The sequence below is a fragment of the Chiloscyllium punctatum genome, chromosome 1 (assembly GCF_047496795.1).
Source record: "Chiloscyllium punctatum isolate Juve2018m chromosome 1, sChiPun1.3, whole genome shotgun sequence".
Taxonomy (NCBI): domain Eukaryota; kingdom Metazoa; phylum Chordata; class Chondrichthyes; order Orectolobiformes; family Hemiscylliidae; genus Chiloscyllium; species Chiloscyllium punctatum.
In genome coordinates this window covers 106,354,186-106,375,711 of record NC_092739.1, presented here as the reverse complement: position 1 = coordinate 106,375,711, position 21,526 = coordinate 106,354,186, and the positions used below count along the sequence as shown (strand labels likewise).

The following is a 21,526-nucleotide window of genomic DNA, read 5'->3' as shown; positions in this document are numbered from 1 at the left end:
GTAAAAGTGCTCACCACTTTTGGGTTGCTCCAACAGGAATTCTGCTAGCACTATCAATATCTCAAGCCCAGCTGCACACCTCTTTGGATGCAGTACTGAAGCAGTCCATGCCCAAATGCAGCAAGACCTGGACAGTGTTCAGACTTGGGTTGACAAGTAGCAAGTAACATTTGTGCCACACAAATGGCAGGCAATGATGATCTCCAAAAAGAGAGAATCGAACTATTACCATTTAACTTTCATTGATGTTACCATCACTGAATTCCCCCACTATCAACATCTTAAGGGTTACAATTGATCAGAAGTCGAACTAAACTGAACCAGCCATAGTCAGAGGCTAGGAAACCTGCGACAAGGAGCTCACTCGATTCCCAAAGCCAGTCCGTCATCTACAAGGCACAAGTCAGGAGTGTGATGAAATACTGCCCATTGCTTGAATGAATGCAGTTCCAACAACACTCAAGAAGCTTGACACCGTCCAGAAGAAAGCACACCTCTTGGCATCATAGCCCCAAGCAGTTGCTCTACCACTGACCATAAGTAACAATTGTAAGTATCACCTGCAAGGTGAGAGAGGAACAAGAAGGCTCAACCTCACTCCAAGGTGCAACTTCTTCTCAGGGTTCTAGCAGGTGCCAGTAGGGAGGAGGAATCTCACACACAACCCACAGAAGCTTCTTCTCAGGACACTTCAATGGCACCTGCAATCAAAATATCCACTAATTATGTTTTCATTCACATGGGCCTCCTGTGATCCCAAAGTTTACAGAATGCTAAGCTGAAGAGGATGTGCTGCATCAAGACTCAAGTGTCGGCCCAAGTTGCTCCAGGAAGCCTGCCCAAATCTTCCTGGCTGACGGGGATAGCTACAGAACAGGTTCCCTCCACATCAGTTATGGAACTCGAGGTCACGCTCCAATACATTAGGAGAGCGCAAGAGGAAAGGTTTGCATTCAAACAGAGAGATTTTCAGTCTCTTCAGATGTCCCATTGATGAAAGAAGTTATAATGGTCAAACTACCAACCCTTTCACTGCAGATAACCTCAAGCCATCAGAGATGCTTGAACTTTGACATTGATGACAGCTGTCATGGCATTACATTTTGATGTGGAGAACACTGAGCCTGGTTTTTAGTAATGCTTCTGTGTACGTTCCATCCTGTGTATGAACCTTTGAAGGAAGCACACGGCTCTTCATGTGCATTCTCTTTCAGTGTAGTGGTCTGCTGAGAACATACCATCTCTTGTAGGTTCAGTGCTCTCCTTCAAGATGCTAAAGCATTTGAGGGCAGCTTAGCAGTCTGTGCACTTTCAGAAATATTGAAGGATTAACGGATGATAGAAGGGTCAAAAGAATCCTGAGGGTCCTGTCAACCTGTTGGATGTCACGAGAGGTTCACTGCACAGCCATTGGAGATTATATACTGAGTGAAGCTTTAAGAGCTAGCTAGCCTTAATTCCTATTCAATGCTAGGTCTCACACTCATTGATTACTGCTGTTTCCCTAATGGTCAGTAGAATATGTAATATGTAGCATTTGAAAATGGAATTTCCTGAAGCTTTTACTAAGCAGGGTCTGCTTGCCATATTATCAATTGAATGTCAGTTATGGATTTACCCTCAAACAGCCACCCCCAGTCTAATTTCTCCTGCTCCTGCCTTCCCCCAGTTTAGCATTTTTACCCGGGGACCAATCCTACCCTGATCTGGAACTAACTTAAAACTTATGGAATTATGATCACTGTTCCCAAAATGTTCTCAAAACGTCAATAACCTGGCCAGGCTCATTCCCAAGTGCACCTATCCACTCCACCCTTCCACTGACCAATCGAAATCACTTCCTACCTGCATCGATCTATTGCCATCCCTCCTACATTTCCCCCAACCTCAGCCACTCCCTCTATTTCTCAGCCCAATTCCCCGTCCCCAGCCCTGATAAAAGGTTGTGACCTGAAATGTCAACTCCCTGTTCCTCTGCTGCTTGACCTGCTGTGTTGTTTCCAGCTTCATGCTTAATAAACTCTGACTTTCCAGCATCTGCAGTCCTCACTATCTCCAAGCCCATTCCCTAGTTGGACAATCTGCATACTATTTCTGGAAACCCTCCTGAATGAACCAAACAAAATCTGCCCCATCCAAGATTCTGGCCCTAAAGGAATATTGGGGCAAGTTAAAATCACTCACAACAACAATATAGAAATATAAATCAAAATTTAAAGCTATACATAATTTCTTCACTTCAAAATCCAAATTTGCAAATGACAGTAACAATATGTTGTGAACCGACATCACACCAATTAAAACAGAGGTTGTGAATTCATGAAATTCTCTACCCCAGAGGGCTATGGAAACTGAGTTATTAATTGAATTGAATTGAATTTACTGTCATATGTACCGAGGCACAGTGTAAGGCTTTGACTTGCGAGCAATAAAGGCAGATCACAGTGTTAAGTAGCATAGTTAAGTAAATAATTGGTGAACAGTGGCAAAAACAAAAACAGAGGAACAGGCAAATGATAAGAGTTTGTGAGTCCATTCAGTATTCTAACAACAGTAAGGTAGAAACTGTTACAAAACCAGCTGGTGCGTGTGTTCAGGCTTCTGTGCCTTCTCCCCAGTGGTACAGCTTGTAGAAAACCATTGCCAGGATGGGATAGATCTTTGAGAATGCTGGTGGCCTTTCCTTGACAGCGGGCTTGGTAAATGGATTCTGTAGATGGGAGGTTGGCCTTTGTGATTGTCTGGGCCAAATTCACCACTCTCTGCAATCATCTCCAATCTTGAATGGTACTGTTGCCATACCAGGTAGTGATACATCCAGACAGAATGCTCTCAATGGCGCACCGATAAAAGTTGACAAGGACATTCACCATCATGCCAAATTTCCTCAGCTGCCTAAGGAAGAAAAGGTGTTGTTGGGCCTTTGTAGCCAGTGCGTCCATATGAAGAGTCCAAGAAAGCTTGTGAATGACCACTCCCAGAAGCTTGACACTCTCCACTCGTTCCACCTCTGTGCTGTTAATGTGGAGAGGGGCATGAGTAACATCCCGCCGAAAGTCATTAATGAGTTTCTTGGTTTTGCTGGCATTGAGAGCTAGGTTGTTCATTATGTTCAGGAGTTATGGTGGCACAGTGGTTAGCACTGCTGCCTCACAGCGCCAGAGATCCGGGTTCAATTCCCGCCTCAGGCAACTGTCTGTGTGGAGTTTACACATTCTCCCCGTGTCTGCGTGGGTTTCCTCCAGGTGCTCTGGTTTCCTCCCACAGTCCAAAAATGTGCAAGTTAGGTAAATTGGCCATGCTAAATTGCCCATAGTGTTAGGTAAAGGGGTAAATGTAGGGGAATGGGTCTGGGTGGTTTGCTCTTCATAGGGTCGGTGTGGACTTGTTGGGCTGAAGGGCCTGTTTCCACACTGTCAGTAATCTAAAAAGATATTGACGTTAATAACCTGGACATGATCTAGAATGGTGGAGTAGCTGAATGGCCTAACTTTGCTCCCATGTTACTATTTTGCATCGTTGCAAATCCCAGACACCAAAGAAACAAACATATAGTTCATAACATTCATGTTCTTTTAAATAAGACAAGACAACTGCTTCAGGATTTCATACTTATTGATTAATGATGTGAAAAAGGCAAATATCATTGGAAAGCACATTAAATATCATTGAGTGACCAAAAGCAGGGATCATCAATAAATCCAATAAAAAGAGCTCTTATAGTGCAGTGGCAATGTCCATCCCTCTGACCTGGGAGATCTAGGTTTATGTCCCAACTGCTCCAGAAGTGTGTAATAATACTTCAGAACAGGTTGCTGAAAAATAAATCCAATAAGGAATTCAGGTCAAATGTCTTTAGCCTAGAGAGTGGTTAGAATATGTGATGTTCCACAACATGAAGTATTTGAGGTCAGTAGATGATTTTAAGGGAAGCTAAATATGTACATAACAAAGGTATAAGGTTATGCTGAGATGACTTAGATGCAAAGCATTGTGAAACATCAATATTAGTGTACATTATGTAGGCTAAGTGTCCTAAGCTTTATACACACAATAGTATTGGGATATTAATATGTAGTATATTGCTGCAGAAAATTAAAATTTTAAAATGTATGCCGGTTGGGTTGTGTATATCTAAGTAATCTGAAAATAATTAAATGATGAATTTCTGTTCAAATTTCAGTGTAAAGAATTATACAAGAATTCTGCCATACAAAAGCAGCTTGATGATTTAGTGAAAGACATTAAGCAGCTACAAATTGATGTTGCAAAACCACCACCTCAAAACATTGCTGAAGCTGCTGTATATGTGGAAAACTTTATAACGTAAGTTAATACTCCAAAAAGAAATAATGTTGTTGCTGAGAAATAGTAGATGCACTGTCAGTACTTTACATTCATCAAGACAGATGCTAGAATGCCAACAAATCATACTGCATGGAAAAGTGTGCTAATCGGTTGACAAGTTGACTGTCATCAAAGTAGTACCTTAGAGAATGCACAGTTCTTACTTCCTTTGAAATTTGGCACTGTTGTACCTGTCCTAATGGGTGCAAGTCTAAAATTTTCACAACATATATTCAAGTATACTAGATACTAAAAATTGATGTGTGGTTTATTTGACAACCTAATTCTCAGATTAAACAAAGAGTCAAATATGCTTTCATTGAGCTCCCTTATGGAAGGTGCAAATATTTTCTGAAATTTCCATTTCTATATTTCATTTACTTTTTGTTTACCTGGACAAATGTGTGATTTTTAACATTTTTTTAATAAGGTTGAAGCATTAAACCCCTAATACATTGAATCACTGGTGAGATAACAATTTATCAAAATAATGACTTGTATTATATCCACACAAGTGTATTTATATTAATTTTTTTACCATTGTGTTATTTCAATTTGACATTGTGTGAATCCTCTGAAACCCCTGAACCGGCATTTCCGCCAACATGGCATCTTTCTATCCATTGCTCGGTCAAAGTTATTGATTTCCACTTTGTAATTTTTTCTCCAGTGTTCCTTTCAGTTTACTTTTTGGCCCATTGTTGTCAACTTTAAATCTGATGGTGCAAACAAAGGTTTCTCTCCTGTGCCACAATGTTGAAGATTTTAGATAGTCATTGCCTCCAACCCACACCCCTAAGGATTTTGCCTCAGGTCTTAAAGATTCTATTGGGATTGGTCAACCTCTGGTACTACATTGAGCTAAATTTCATAGGTGCTAAGTCATTCCAACGTGGGAGGATTTTAGCCGAAGTCAATCACTCTTCTGTTGCATTGACAAAATAAAAGCAGTCCTTTGCTGGATTATCTGATTTGGATGAATCACCCGAAATGAAACTGCATTTCCCCCATAAGAAAATTATACCATTACACTCTGATTTGTTCCCAGGATAAGCCCATCCAAATATTCTCTTTATTGTTATTCTTAAAAATACTTTCACATCTCATTTTATTCTTGGTGATGTTTTTAAATTTTGAATAGTCAGTTAACAAAAACATTTTTATAAATGCATACTGTATAAAGTGTTCTTCCAATTGTGTTTGTGTGTGAAGAAGACATATATACATCAGTGTTATTTTTGACCTTTTGTTACCTGCATAATTTCTAAGTTACCATCATTGTTTGTTGGCTTCCTCATTTAAGTTATGATTGTTTCTAGGGCCTTGGTAAATGCCTTCAAGTTGCATCATACAGAAACTTTTCAGAAAGTTGGCATTGCTCTGTTCTATGAGATTGTGTCTTTTGTCTGTGATGAAACACAGCGACATCCACCAACAAGGCAGTTTTTTACATCATGTATTGAAATTCTTGGACAGGTATGGAGGTTTTTTTTTACACATTACTGATATATAAACCAAATAAGTGCTCAAGGTGTAAATCCAGTGGCTAGTATTTTGGTGGCGTTAAAACCAATCCAATCTTGATGTCATCTGGATTGTGGTTTGGGTGAAATTCTTCTCAAACAATTTTAGCAAAGCAAACAAAAAACTTTTATGCTCGCATTAACCATCTGAGGTTACAAGGTAACATTTGAGAACATGAGTTTCAGCTAATTTTATTTCCCTCCTAAACACCCTGAAGCAAAGTTGCATTGCCCTTCCCACTGGTCAAAAACTGTCTATCGGCACGAGGCATAAAAATGTTCTAATATTGTCACTAGCATAATTGACCTTTGAGCGCCCTGTCTGAATGCACACAGCATTCACAACAAGATAGCTAAATTGATGGTAGTAGAGTCAATAGAGTATGATTTAATTGCCATTTATGCAGGCTTGGCTACAGGATGATCTCGACTGCAAACCGAATATTAAAGGATATCATCGTTTAGGTTAGATAGACAAAAAAAGATATAGGGTAGTATTGATAATATTGGATGGGATCAATGAATTATTGAGAGCAGATCTCTTATCAGATTCTGTGCAAAATTATTTTCTCACTGTTTGAACGAAGGTAATAGCCCATTTAGGTTAAATTAGTTACCTATTTGTAATTTGAAATTTAGCACAACCATCGAACTATTGGACAAAAACATTAATATCTTCCTTTAAAATTTTAAAGGAATTATCAGTATTTTAGATGAGTAAATTTAATCTTACTTGAAGTTTAGTTTGAACTTACCACATCATAAGGATTTACTAATTTACTCAACTAACTCCAGTACTGTGACCAGCAACATGCTGAAAGGATCAGTACTGGATCCTCTGCCTTTTTGTCATCTATATAAACAATTTGGATGTGAAAATAGGAGGTATGGTTAGTAAGTTTGCAGATGACACCAACATTGGTGGTGTACTCAACTGCAAAGAAGATTACAACAGGACCTTGATCAGATGGGTAAATGGGCCAAGGAGTGGCCAATGGAGTTTAAATTTGATAAATGTGCGATGCTGCATTTTGGTACGGCAAATCAGAGCAGGACTTGTCCACTTAATGATAAGGTCTTTGGGAGTGTTGCCGAACAAAGAGACCTTGGGGTGCAGGTTCATAGTTCCTTGAAAGCAGAGTCACGGGTAGGCAGGGTAGTTAAGTAAAGGGATTGATATGTTTGCCTTTATTGGTCTGAGTATAAGAATTGAAAGGTTATATTGTGGCTGTACAAGGCATTGGTTATGTCACTTTTGGAATACTGTGTTCAATTCTGGTCACCCTGCTGTAGAAAGGATGTTGTGACATTTGAAAGGGTTCAGAAAAGCATTATCAGGATGTTGCCAGGTTAGACAGTTTGAGCTATAGGGAGAGGCTGTATAGGCTGGGGCTATTTTCCCTGGAGTGTCGGAGGCTAAGGGGTAATTTTATAGAAGTTCATAAAATCATGAGGGGCATGGATAAAGTGAATAGTCAAGGTATTTTTCCTAGTGTAGAGGAGTCCAAGACTAGAGGGTATAGGTTGAGAGGGGAAAGATTTTAAAGGGACTTAAGGGCAACGTTTTCATGCAAAAGGTGGTGTGTATATGGAATGAACTGCCATAGGTGGTGGAGATTGGTACTGTCGCAACATTTAAAAGGCATCTGAATGGGAAGGGTTTAGAGGAATATGGACCAAACGTTGGCAAATGGGTCTAGACTTATTCAGAATGTCTGGTTGGCATGGACAAATTGGACCAAAGTATGTTTGCATACTGTATGTTCTATGATTCTATAATTCTTGGAACAACTTAAGGCATTTATTGAATTATTTTGCTCCATATTTTGATTATTACATTTTCACTTGATGCAAGTAAAATTTCAAACTATTACAATTAAAGGTAAATCTAAATATTTTTCTATGATTTGTGCAGGTTTTTCTGAGTTGTGCTAAAACAGAAAGCAAAACTTTGTTGAAAAAAGTTCTTCAGAACAGAAGATTATGCAACCTTTTGTCACCATACTTCACTCCAAATATATCTCCAGATGAATTTGTCAATCTTTATGAAGAAGTTGTCAAAGTCCTCCACACAGATAGTGGAGATGTCATCTTCATGTTACTAACAAAGGTAAAGTTGTTCTTTTTAGAAACCATTGAAATCTGGCTACTTTAATTGTCCACTTAACTAACTAATTATTTTATACTTCCCCTTCACTGAATCAAAATTTGTATCAAAGTTGCAGAATTCAATGTCAGCGATATGTTGCAAGTCTGACTGCATTCTTTTAGTTACCATATCTAAGTTTCATAAATTTCGTTTTGGATTACAGGTAACACTGGCAGAATTGCAATCATCACTTGAAAGAACTGTGAATGCTTTAAATCAGAAGCAAACATAGAGATTGCTGGCAAAATACAGCAGGTCTGGTAGCATCTGTGAAGAGAAATTGGAGTTAATGCTTTGGGTCAAGTGACCCTTCCTCAGAACTGAGGAAGGGTCACTCAACCTAAAACGTTAACTCTGATTTCTCTCCACAGATGATGCCAAACCTGCTCAGCTTTTCCAGCAATTTCTATTTTCATTGCGTTCATCACTCATTAGGAAGTTGAGATAAGCCTGTTTGAAATGTTGCAGTCCTTAGGTGATACACTTCCAAATGTTGTTAGGCAAAGAATTCTACGGCCACATCCAGATCATTTATAAAAATGACAAACAGCAGTGGCTCCAAAACAGATCCTTGCAGCACACCACTGGTAACTGAGCTCCAGGATGAACATCTCCTGTCACCCACCATCTTCTTTCAGCTAGCCAACTTCTGGTCCAAACCGCTAAATCACCTTCAATCCAGAAACTCCGTATTTTGTACGATTGCCTACCATGTGAAACCTTATTAAACGCCTTACTGATGTCCACGTACACCACATCAACTGTCTTACCATCGTCCACCTGTTTTGTCACCTTCTCAAAGAACTCAATAAGGTTAGTGAGGCATGACCTACCCTTCACAAAACCGTGTTGACTATCCCTAATCAAATTATTCCTTTGCAGATGATTATAAATCCTTTATCTTATAACCTTTTCCAACACCTTAACCACAACTGAAGTAAGGCTCACTGGCCTGTAATCAGCAGAGTTGTTCCAACTCCCCTTCTTAAACAAGGGAACGACTGGCATTACTCCTGTTGACAATGATGACATAAAGATCAAAGCCAAAAGGCTCTGCAATCTCCTCTCTGGCTTCCCTATCCAGCCCCTGAGTCTTATCTATTTTCAGATCTTCCAAATTTGCTAAAACCTCCTCTTTGTCTACCTCAATTCCATCTAATCTTGTAGCCTGTATCTCCATATTCTCACTAATATTGCCCTTTTCCAATGTGAATACTGACAAAAAGTATTCATTAAGTGCTTCCCCCATGTCCTCAGATTCCACCTACAACTTTCCATTACTATCTTTGATTGGCCCCAATCTTACTCTAGTCATTCTTTTATTCCTGATATACCTATAGAAGGCCTCGGGGTTTTACTTGATCCTATCCGCCAACAACTTCTCATGTTTCCTCCTGGCTCTTCTTAGCCCTCTGTTTAGATTTTTTCTGGCTAATTTATAACTCTCAAGCCCCCTAACTGAGCCTTCACGCCTCATCCTCACATAAGCCTTCCTCTTCCTCTTGAAAAGAGCTTCAAGTTCTTTAGTAAACCATGGCTCTCTGTCTCGACAACCACCTCCCTGCCTGATTGGTATATATTTATTAAGGACCCGCAGTAGCTGGTCCTTGAATAAGCTCTACATTTCAAGTGTGCCCATCTCCGGCAGTTTCCTTTCCCATCCTATGCATCCTAAATCTTGTGTAATTGCATCGTATTTACCTTTCCCCCAGTTATACCTCTTTCCCTGCGGTATATACCTATCCCTGTCCATTGCTATTGTAAACATAACCAAATTATGGTCACTATCGCCAAAGTGCTCAATATTGTTGTACTATTTTCTGATATTGGATTATTTCAAGTTGTCTGGACTTCAGTTTTTTAAATGCTTTCACACAATTCTTGTCTTAATTTTATTGATACCAAAGCAGTCTTATGATCTGAACCAATGTTGGCTGAAAAGAATCTGCATAACAGAACACATAATTATGCTTATATAAACAGGAAAATACATTCAAGCGAAACCATTTTTAATTACTTGTGTGATTATGTTCCATGTTTACTAGAGAGGTAATACAGAAGTCTTTTTTTGCTTCCTTTATTAGAAAGATATGTTCACTACCATCAGTTTGTTACTTAAACAGAAGAAAAGTAACTTCTCTAGTTTTCTCAACAATCATAACTTTTCTCAAGTCGTCTTTTTGCACATCTGCAGTCATGGCAGTGGTCACAGAATCTAGAATGCCTGCAGCATAGAAAAAGACGATTTAGGCAGTATAAATAGTTCACCTATCTACTCTGTCCAGAACACTCATGATTTTGAGCATCTCAAAAGTTGATTTCTATTTTTATTTTACAGTTTGACCTTATTTTGTGGTTGAATTCTACCAAGCCAGCTATGTCTGAACGGACGCGGCTGTTGGAGACCATTCATTCAGCTCTGACTTTGTGTGGCTTTCAACCAGAGGAAGAAGTTCAAATGGCTTTTAACATTTTTTGCAAACACTGGATGTATGTTCTACAGTATCAATTCCCTGATCACTATAGTGACTTCCTCAGACTTCTGATGCAGAGTAAGTAGTTATCAATGGGAATTTTCATGAAGGTGGAAGATAACATTTTTTAATGGTAAATTTGCATTATTTAGATTTGCTTATCCAATTGACTTGTCAAACCCAGGACACATTTGTCTAATTGAATTCTTCTAATTTCATTGATATTTTTGCTACCCAGCTAGGCTCACTCAGGAATTAGTTAATATTTTGTAACTATATAGAATATTGTTACCTAAATAGACAGAAACATGGATTGTTACACAGACAATGATTTTGCTTGGAAGTATTTTCCTGTTTTTAGAAGTATAAAATTCTTCAATCCCATATCAATCTAAAATTAACATTAATTCCTCTAAAGTTGTGTTAGTTTCAAAAGTATAGTAGTCCTCTCTCCTTCTGTCCCACATGCCTGCCTGCAAAAACATCCAATCTCCATACCACCCTCTGATAAAGGCTCCTGGAAAAAAAATACTGTGCCCACGCGCTGAATATCCTTTTTGTTTAATTACTTCCCTCTTTCAGCTGAGGATCAGATAAACTTTTATTATCATTAAATCTGAGGCAGTTGGCAGATGAGCCTCCTAACTCCCCAAAGCCTGTCCACTTTCTGCAAGGCATAAGTCAGACGTGTGATGGACTACTCCCCACTTGCCTGGATGAGTGCAGCCCCAACAACACTCAAGAAACTTGACACATTCCAGGATAAAGCAGCCCGCTTGATTGGCACTACATCCATAAACATCCACTCACTCCACCACCAACACTCAGTAGCACCACTGTGCATTATCTACAAGATGTACTGAAGAAATTCACCAAAGATGCTTAGATAGTCTATTTCAAACCCATGACCACTTCCATCTAGGAGGACAAGAGCAGCAAAATAATAGGGGAACCTGACTACAGGTTCCCCTCTAAGCCCTCCCCATCCTGGCATGGAAATATATTGTGATGTGGAGCAGCTGGTTTTGGACAAGGGTGGACAAAGTTAAAAATCTCACAGCATCAGGTTAAGCACTGCAGTTCAACAAAGCAGTTCACCACCACCTTCCCAAGGGCAGTTAGGGATGAGCAATAAATATGGCCAGGCAGCTAAACCCACATCCCATAAAATAAATAAAGATAATTGCCAGGAGTTTCAGTTTTGGCTGTTGCATTGTGGGTTTTTTTTGCATCAGTTACAGTATACAGTAGATTGCTCTATGTAAGTTGAAAGTTTAACTTAAAACCATCTTTTTGGATATACTCAACACCTTTTTAGCCACAACATGCTGTACTCACATTGCTAATCTGCCTCAATGTTTCCACCCACAGTGGTACCTTTTAACTAGGCACAAGGGAACCAAGCAGGTTAGACGGTGTGTTGAAAGATGTGCGTTAGTTTTGTCAGATCCACACACAATAGAGCCCATACCCCAAATGATAAAAATGCTCTGGCATTTAGCACATATGCAAAGATTTTGGATGGAGTCTTTGAGGCTTCACAGATCACTTTGTAAAATTTTACCAACATCTCTGATTAGTTCATAATGTTGTTTTACAAATGCAAGAAAGATAATTCATACAAGACAGCACCGAATTATTAGAGCTGTTGAAAAAAATGTCTCCTCATTTCTTTTTCACTCTGGTTAAGGCTCTTCAGAACAGAGATTGAACCTTGACTGCTGGAAGATTGCTTTGAAAACCTTAAATTGTACCTCTGAAGATGAACATGAGCTCCCAGTTGTAAAATGTGCAAAAACACACCAACGTCCTCAGATCAGGCTATCATATGAACAGGTAAAGCACAGTCTTATCAATTGTTTTCCGACATGAGAAAAATAATTGAATATCCCACCTCAGGTAAATCTAAAAAAGACATTTGACATTGTTACTGGAGTTGCTTGCATTGTTTTGCATTCTAAGTATTTCTTAAAGATTTTTTATCATTCTTGCATTCATTTCAATTTTAATATTGTCTGACTTCTCTTCCCTGCAACTCTCCTGCACACGCGCACACACACACACGAAATGATGTCTCTCAACTTTAGGTTTTAATTATTACTTCACAATTAAACTCTTTCCGTCTTCAAGTACAGTAAAGTTGAAACAAAGACATACAACTCCGCACACAGTTGTGTTTTTCCACTTTTATAAACTGCCTTATAAGTGTGTAGGTGCTCAGATGAGAGGGTGTATTTACAGCACAACACATTTACATCAGTAATTTCCATTAGTTTCAGTAGATTTTACATCTGAAATTAAATAATTTGTTTCCTATTTCTTTAGAAGTTAAAGTTTTGTTAATACTGCAGGTGGGAACACCTTTACAAAGGGAACTCTCCAGAGCTGAATGAACCAAAAAGTCTTTACCTCCTATTACTTATATGTAGTCAGAAATGTGTTCCAAAAAATATATTTACAGAAAACAAAAGAAGCTCAAAATGACCATTATTCCTAATGAGTGAAATTTAGTGCATCTGATTCTTTATTGTTTAAGCGTGTTTTAAAAAATGATTGTGAAAAATGTAATACAGAAACTAGGAATAGGAGTATGCCATTCAACCCTTCAAGCCCATTCTTCTATTCAACATGATCGTGGCTTTCTTCTATCTTAAAGCCATGGTCCTTTATTTCCATATTCCTCGATGCCTTTAATATCTAAATACTTATCAATATCTTTCTTGAATATGCTGAATGACCACAGCTTTCTGTCGTAGCAAATTGCACAGGTTAAGCAAATGAAAAAATGTTTCCTCATCTTGGTCCTAAAATTCATACCTACCCCTTTTTCTGAAAGTTAGGTTGAGAATAAGTGATTCAGAATTCAAATCACTCTTAAAACCTTACTTTACTCAGAGGAGTTGCGGTTTACCTTTTTTTTTAATAAAGCAATTTCAAGCAAAATTTTGAATTTTTTTAATCTGAATATTTTGAGATAGAATCGGTAAGACAATACATATTATGAACACTTTAAACTCTGTTTCACCGTACAGGTACTGGAAACCATACAGTGGCTGTCTGATTTCTTCTTCAAACTGCGCCTTTCAAAAGCAGATTTAAGGAGCTTTGGTCTGTTTTCAAAGTGGACTCCATACATGAATGAAGTGAAGAAATTATTGATGTTTCTTGTGAGGTTTCTTATTGATTCAGAGATTGCCAAACTTGCCCAAGAACCTCCATCCAGCATCAAAAACGTGACAGGTATTAACTGAAGGATAGGATTGATGAATCAGCATTTGACACTTAATTAAGTAAAAATTGCATCGTACTTTTCACTTACTAAATATGGTGTTAAAATGTTAGTGTTGATATTAGTAACTGATAATATGAAATATGCATATTACTTTGGACTAATGAAGTTACTTAATGCTGTAATCATTTGTAAATTAACCAATTGATCATTCACTGAGTTAAAAACTTGTCCCTTGATTCTAACAGGAACTCTAACAAATGCCTGTTGCACAAATACCCATGAAAGTAAACAAATTGCATTCACTGTTGTAAGTCCAATTCTATCTACACTGAAAATGAGCACAACATCAGTTAATATGTCAATACTCTACTTTGTAAGACACCAAGTTCAAATGCATTTCGCTCTGTACGAAAATGAATTTTGATGCATGTTACCTGTCCAAATCCACCTTTTAAGGTGTTTTTTTTTCATTCATGAGACAATGTGATGTGTTTCATGTCATTTGATTTAATATGTGGCTCTCTTCTAAGTAAAAATGTTGGGAACCCAAATTCCACTTTCGACATTCAACATGGAAATAATGTATTTTTGCAGCTACCCTTTTTTTTGGATGAAGTTTTAAAGCTAGATTCCATCTGTAAGCTTAATTGATGTAAGTGGGTATTAAGACTCTCTATCGCTATATTTGAAAAGAATATCAAGTTTGCATGGTGTCTTAAATACTATTTCTTTTTCAATCAATGCCACCAAAATTGATTTAATTAGGGTATTTATTTTTTGTATAGCTATTGGTAAGTTGCTGCTGTAGATGTGACATGAAAGTGACTATACGTCTGAAAGAATTCTCTGGATGGGAGTATTTCGATAAAGGCCTGATGATGTGATTAAAAATCAAGTTAATCTGGCATGTAATTGGCCTCATCAGAGTTGTCTGGTCTCAACCATAAGTAACTGAATAAGTATTTTGAAAGAGAAAGAAAAACATCCATATGTTAGTGCTTTTCATGATTTCTGAATGTGTCCATGCACTTTACAGCTAAAGAAGACTTTTGATGTATAGTCAGTGTTGTAATCTGGGAAACTTGGCAGGCAGCTTTTGCACAGCTGTATGATGATGATGATGATGACCAGATTTCTTTCTAGTGGTGTTGATTGAGGAATAAATGTTGCCTTGGAGACTTGGAATAACTGTCCACTTCTAAATTGTGCCAAAAGATCTTGTCTGCCCATCTGGGAAGGCTAATAGGACTTCAGTTTTAAATTTAATCTGAAAGATGCACCTCTGAATGTTTAGCCTTTGTTACAATGGAGTGTCAAACTCAAGCCTTTGGAGGGGGTGTTAAATTTACATCTTTTTACTCAGAGAAGGAATCTTTCAATTGAGTCACAGCAGAAGGGAGAATGTTTGATGCAGTAGGATTTGTGGAAAACTCTGTTTACTTAATATTAAAATTTCATAATATTAACAATCTCTAACAGTGTGTTACTTTTTTGAGTTTCCCTAAATTACTTTAATTGATAATGAGGAGATAAATTATCAAGCAGCTTGCTGTTAGGAAAAGAAATTAGGCTGTGATTTAATACATTCCAAATAATGGGAATAATCATTTGTCCTCTGGTTAACTATTGTATTAATGTGCTACATCTGATTTATCACTTATGAAGCATGATACAAAATGTGCGTTATTGAATTGGTTGTAAAATTCAGTTGTAAATTGAGTGGCAAAACATATTACTTTAGAGTAGTTCTTTTATTCATTTTACAAATAATAAATCAAAACTGTCTATTATTTCAGCTATTTAATCTAGTTTCAGTAATCCAGCCTTAATAATTTGAGTTTATTTCATTTTAGGTTTGAAAATGATATATGCAAAACTGGTGGGACTTTTCAGGCCGTGGCTACTGGTACTAAATACAGAGGAAGCAAGGTAACTATATTTGTAAAAACAAAGCAACATCAATGCTGGAGATCTGAAATAGAAAGTGCTGTAAAGGCCACTACTATGACTAACCACCCAACTGCAAGGCCACATTTACAAATTTTTGTTCTCAGCAGAGTTGACCAATTTTCTGCATTAACATCTATCATTAACACCTTCTCTTCATCCTTCATTTTTCTACCACCACTAGCACTCCCTTTTCCTTTCCCATCTGTTCCACTTGGGTGTCCCGGCCTCTACAACGTTATTGCTTAACTATGTGTTGCTTAACTTTTCCTTAACTTTACAATGCACCTCAAAAGCGAACTTTTACAACCAGTCCTCTGATATGTTCAGATCTCTGCTTGGTGTTGCAGGTTTTATTATGATGTTTAATAGGGCATTTATATATTTTCCCATATCTAATGACACAACTCCTTTGTTGCGCACAATGGATCAATCTTAAAATTCTGTACCCATCAAACAACATTATAGAACTCACAGTTTCTATAATGCTAGTATTTTCATCAGTTACACATGCCTCCGATTTCTGCCATTTGCTCCAGTTTTGTTTCATGTTAGATGTTGTTTATCCGTGACCTCATCTATTGATATGATATGTTAATATGACCTAATCACATCTGAATCTGTAATTCCTCATGTACCAACCAAGATTACAATTGCAACAATTTAACAGTAGAGTAACCTCTGGCCACATTTCCTGTTACTGAATAATCAGACCAGCACTTTGAAAGTTCCTTTCATTTGTGTTTCCCCCGTTCACTGAATTCGCACAGTTGCAAGGAGCTCATGCACTTGACACTTTGATCTGCACCTTCAACCACTGAGACTATACGATGTAAGAGCAAAAGTAGGCTATTCAGCCCATTGTGTCAGCTCCACCATTCAATGAGATAATGGCTGATCTGATAATCCTCAACTCCACTTTCCTGCGAATTCTACATATCCCTTGATTTCTGTACTGATTAAAAAAAATCTGTCTGTCTGAGCCTTGAATATGCTTCATGACACAGTCCTGGCAGCACTCTGCAACAAAAATTTCCACAGTTTCACTTCTGAGATTATACCCTCTGATCCTGGATTCTCCCACAAGGAGAAACAACCTCTCCACATGTACTCTGTCAAGCCTCCTAAGAATCTTAAATGTTTTAATAAGGGCTCCTCTCAATCTTGTAAACTTCAGTGAGTAAAAGTCACACCTACTCAATCTCTTATCATAAAATAATCCCTTTTTAAACAGGATGAACCTGATGAAATTTGTATAGATTGTCTCCAATGCCAATATATCTGTCCTTCGGAAAGGTAGCCAGATCTGTTCACAGTATTCCAGTTGTAGTATGACCAATCCTAGCATAGTTTTACCAAAATCTCCCTATTTTTATTCTCCATTCCATGTAATAAAGGCTTGGCCTAACATGCCTTATTACCAACTGAATTTGGATGCTATCTCTCAATGATTTATACAGGAGGAGCCCCAAATCAATTTTATGCTTCAGCTTTCAGCAGTCTTCAACAGGGCAGGCATTGCAATAATTGTCTTAGAGTCATATGGCATAGAAACAATCCCTTTGGCCCAGCATGTTTATTTCAACCAACAAACAGTAAAGTAGACTAATCCCATTTATGTGCATTTGGGCTATAGCCTACTAAGCTCTCAGAACTCTCGCTTCCCCCGCCCCCCCTGGGCCCTCAAGCCTCATTCCTGATGAAGGGCTAATGCCCAAAACGTTGATTCTCCTGCTCCTCGGATGCTGCCTGACCTGTGCTTTTCTGATATTGTGGCCTAACCAATGTTTTATAAAGTTGTAACAAGACTTCCTTGCTCCTATAATCTACAATCCGGTTAATGAAGGCAAGCATCTCATATGTTCTTCACCATCCTGTCTACTGTGCTGACATCTTGATGGATCTATGGACTTGTACACAAGGTCCCTTCATTCCTCAGTACTCCCTAAGGACCTACTATTCATTGAGTGTATCCTTCCATTATCACAACTTCCAAAGTGCATAATTTGGAACATCTGGACAGCAACGACACCTACTTCAGACTCCTGCTCATTGACTACGGATCTGCCTTCAACACCATTATCCCATCCAGCTTGATCTCAAAATTCTGAGATCCAGGTCTCGGCTTCACCTTCTGGAACTGGATCCTCAGTTTCCTGACCCATGGACTGCAATCAGTGAAGGTAGACAACTGCACCTCCTCCACAATAATTTTCAACACTAGAACCCCCCCCAAGGAAGCCTTCTCAACTCCCAAAGTATGCCCTGTACCCCCATGATTGTGTAGCCAAATTCCAAATGAACGCCATCTACAAGTTTGCTGACAATACCACCTTGATGGGAGGGATATCGAAATGATAAGTCAGAATACAGACAGGAGATGGAGGGCTTGGTAACGTGGTACAATGATAACAATTCTCTTTCCGAGTTGGCAAAACTAAAGAACTGATCATTGAATTCAGAAAGAAAGGAGAAGAACATGCCACCGTCTACACTAACGGAGCCGAGGTTGAGAGTGTCGTGTTCCTAGGAGTGACAATAACTGACAGCCTGTCCTGGACTTCCCAAGTGGTTGCAACGTCAAGAAGGTACAACAATGCCTCTTCTTCCTCAGGCAGATCAGGAAATTTGGCATGTTCATAAGGATCCTCACCAACTTTTATAGATGCTCCACAGAAGTATACTATCTGGGTGAATAACCACCTGGTACAGCAGCTGCTCTGCCCAGGTTCGTAAAAAACTACAGAAGATTGTGTGCACAGTCCAGACTATCACAGAAGCCAACCTCCCATGCATGGACTCTATTACCTCTTGTTGCTGCAGAAAGACTGCCAACATCATCAAAGACTCCTCCGTTACTCCTCTCCTACAACCTCTTCTGTCTGGCAGAAGATACAAAAGCTTGAACACATGCAGATTCAGGAACAGCTTCTTCCCTACTGTTATTAGACTGATCAATGGACTCTCTCACTTCAAATAATGCAGATCTTGTAAATGTTGTTCTTGCCGAATGTATATCCTTTGCGGTGTAAACTCCATGCCTCATTCTGTCCAGGTTTTTTCACCCTACGATCTGTATGACCTTGCTTATTATGATCTGCCTGTATTGCTCACAAACCAGGCTCTTCACTGTCCTTAGGTATACATGACAATAAATCAAATCAAATAATCTCGCACTTCTCGGGATTAAATGCCATTTGTCGTTGTTCTGCCCAGTTTACCAGCTGATCACTATCGTTGATCCTGGAGCCTGAGATCATTCTCCTCATGATCAAAAAGATCATTAATTTTCATGTCATCTGCAAATTATATTTTCTGCATTCATGTCCAAGTTGTTAATACACATTACAAACAGCAAGGGCCTGAGCACCGAACCCAGTGGTATACTGTTGGTCACAGGCTTCAAATCACATAGATAATGCTCCACCATCACCCTTTGCCTCCTATGTGTAAGCCAGTTTTTGATCCAATTTGCCACCTTACCTTGGATCTCATTGGGCTTTTATCTCTTAGACCAGTCTTCCATGTAGGACCTTGTCAAAGGTCTTACTGAAGTCCAAGTAAACCACATATAACTCTCAGATGTCCTCCTTCATTACTGCAATGATGGTTTCTTTTAACAATAATGCAACACCCCACCTCTCTTACTCCTGCCCTATTACGCCTGAAATTTCTATAGGAGAAAGTGAAGACAGGAGATGCTGGAGATCAGAGTCGTATGGTTGCAGGCTCCCAAGGCAGAATATGAGGCATCAACTACTTGCCAAAGCATAACTCTCTCTCTCTCGCTCTGTCGCTCTCTCTCTCTCTCTACACAGCGCCTCTCTCTCTCTCTCTCTCTCCCTCCCCTCTCCCCCACAGCCCCTCTCTCTCCCACACTGTCTCTATCTCCCCCCCCAACTCCCCCTCAATTCTTAATAAACTACAAAGAACAAAAATAAGGACTTTATGCTCTCTCTTCTTCCAGTGCTGTTCACCTAGCCTCTAAACTTGGAAATGTCCAACAGTGTTCTGGGGACATAAGCTCAAATCTCAGTGTGGCAGGTGGTGAAATTTGAATTCAAGTAAAATGTGGAATACAAAGCTGGTCCAGTGGCCATTACACAACCATTGCCAATTGTCATTCAGTCACTCGGTCACTCATGTCCTTTAGGACCTTCAGCTGTTTTATTCTTCCTGCCTATGTCCATAACTTCATCTTTTCCCACATTAGATTTCATCTGCAATGTTTTTGCCCAGTTGTGTAACCTGTCCCTCTGTAGACTCTTTGTGTTATCCTCACTACTTACCTTCCCACTTTTTTTTGTGTAATCTACAAATTTGGCGATTGTACATTCACTTCCATCCAGAGCAGTAAAATACATTGTAAATATATGTGAGCCCAGCACTGATCCAGTGGTACTTCATTAATTACAGGTTACCATGCTGAAAATGCCCTCTTTATCTGAACTCTTCAATTAGCTAGCCAGTCCTCTAAACATGCTAATATTACTAACTGACACCAAATCCCATCCACCCATCATCCATGTGCTCACTGATTGGCATTACCTTCGGGATTAATGATGCCTTGATTTTAAAAAATGTCATCCTTGCTGTCAATACCACAGCCGCCTCATCCATAACTGTAACCTCCTCTCACTGCATGTTCCTCCAATTTTGGTCTTTCATGCATTCACAGTTTTAATTGTGTCCTTGTAGTCATGTTTTCAGGTGGCCATGCCTTCAGTTACCCAGCCCATAAATTCTGGAATTAGCTCCCTAAATCTCTTAGCAGCTATGATTCTCATTTAAGAACCTCCTTAAAGCCTACCTCCTTAACCAAGCTTTTAGTCATCTGTCCCAGTATTTTCTTACATTTAACTTATTTACACATTTGTTACCACCCTTCTGTATAGTGCTTTGAGATGTTTTGCTATATTACATGCAAGTTATTGTGGTTTCTTCCTAATTCAACCACTTAAATGATTTTGAATGATTATTACTTTAACAAGATTTTTTTAACAGTTAATTGCAAATTGTAACAATGCCTATATTTAATTGATCATCCAAATTTTGTATTTTTATAAAGCAATAGTCGTTCATATCCTTGGCTAGAGATTGACACTCCAATAGCATCTGGCGTGGTGAAGTTATTTACTAAATGTGTTGATTATCTGCACCAAAAGTTTAAAGGTAATTTCTGATTTATTTAAGCCTTTAATTCTGGAAAGAAAGGTGGATTTTAAGCAATGTGTATTAAATTCAGAAATCGTAGAATGGTGGATGCAAGATGAGTGACTGCTTTTTTTAAATTGTGTCAACATGTTCAATATTAATTTCAAGTACTTCGCAACACAATAATATTAGAGAAAGTTTTGCGTTTGTGTAATTGTTAGATCCTTCCAAAGTGCTTCCACACCCAGTAAGCTATACTTTGAGCTGCAACTTTTACGTTAATTGGATAAAACTAAGGTAATGATTATTAAAAGAAAGCAAGCATAAGTTTGTTTTTCCATTTTAGCCTCAACACAAATATTTAAAATCATTACAGTTGTCATTTTCTTCATTGTCCACAATATTGTCTTTTTCACTCCTTTTCTTACAGATAAACTAATTCCTGGCCAAAGAGGGGCTCTTTGGTTCCACTTGATGCATTATTGTGAAACTTGCACAATACCCAAATTGCCAGAGTATATCCTGTATACCTACCACTCAGAATATTCCAATCTGCCATGGAACGAGTTGTACCCCGACCAAGCCTTAATGGAAGAGTTCTTTAAAGTAGGTCACTTTGTGAAAAGTTGTTCTAATATCTCTGACTCAAAGAAAGACAGGATTGAGTACCTCATGCTTTCTTGAAAGATAGGGAAGAAAA

The 21,526-nt window shown here is 38.6% G+C and overlaps 1 protein-coding gene across 4 annotated transcripts in view; it reads left to right on the top strand.

The window, feature by feature from the left end:
- The window catches only part of epg5 (ectopic P-granules autophagy protein 5 homolog (C. elegans)), a 147,783-nt gene that overhangs the window by 98,210 nt on the left and 28,047 nt on the right, over nucleotides 1-21,526 (top strand). For all 4 annotated transcript variants that reach the window (XM_072571781.1, XM_072571786.1, XM_072571774.1 and 1 more), the window contains 9 exons: nucleotides 4,184-4,326; nucleotides 5,667-5,823; nucleotides 7,786-7,980; nucleotides 10,358-10,571; nucleotides 12,184-12,329; nucleotides 13,526-13,733; nucleotides 15,579-15,654; nucleotides 20,741-20,844; nucleotides 21,257-21,436. In XM_072571781.1, the coding sequence (XP_072427882.1) occupies nucleotides 4,184-4,326; nucleotides 5,667-5,823; nucleotides 7,786-7,980; nucleotides 10,358-10,571; nucleotides 12,184-12,329; nucleotides 13,526-13,733; nucleotides 15,579-15,654; nucleotides 20,741-20,844; nucleotides 21,257-21,436 (1,423 nt within the window). The remainder of the gene's footprint in view (nucleotides 1-4,183; nucleotides 4,327-5,666; nucleotides 5,824-7,785; nucleotides 7,981-10,357; nucleotides 10,572-12,183; nucleotides 12,330-13,525; nucleotides 13,734-15,578; nucleotides 15,655-20,740; nucleotides 20,845-21,256; nucleotides 21,437-21,526) is intronic.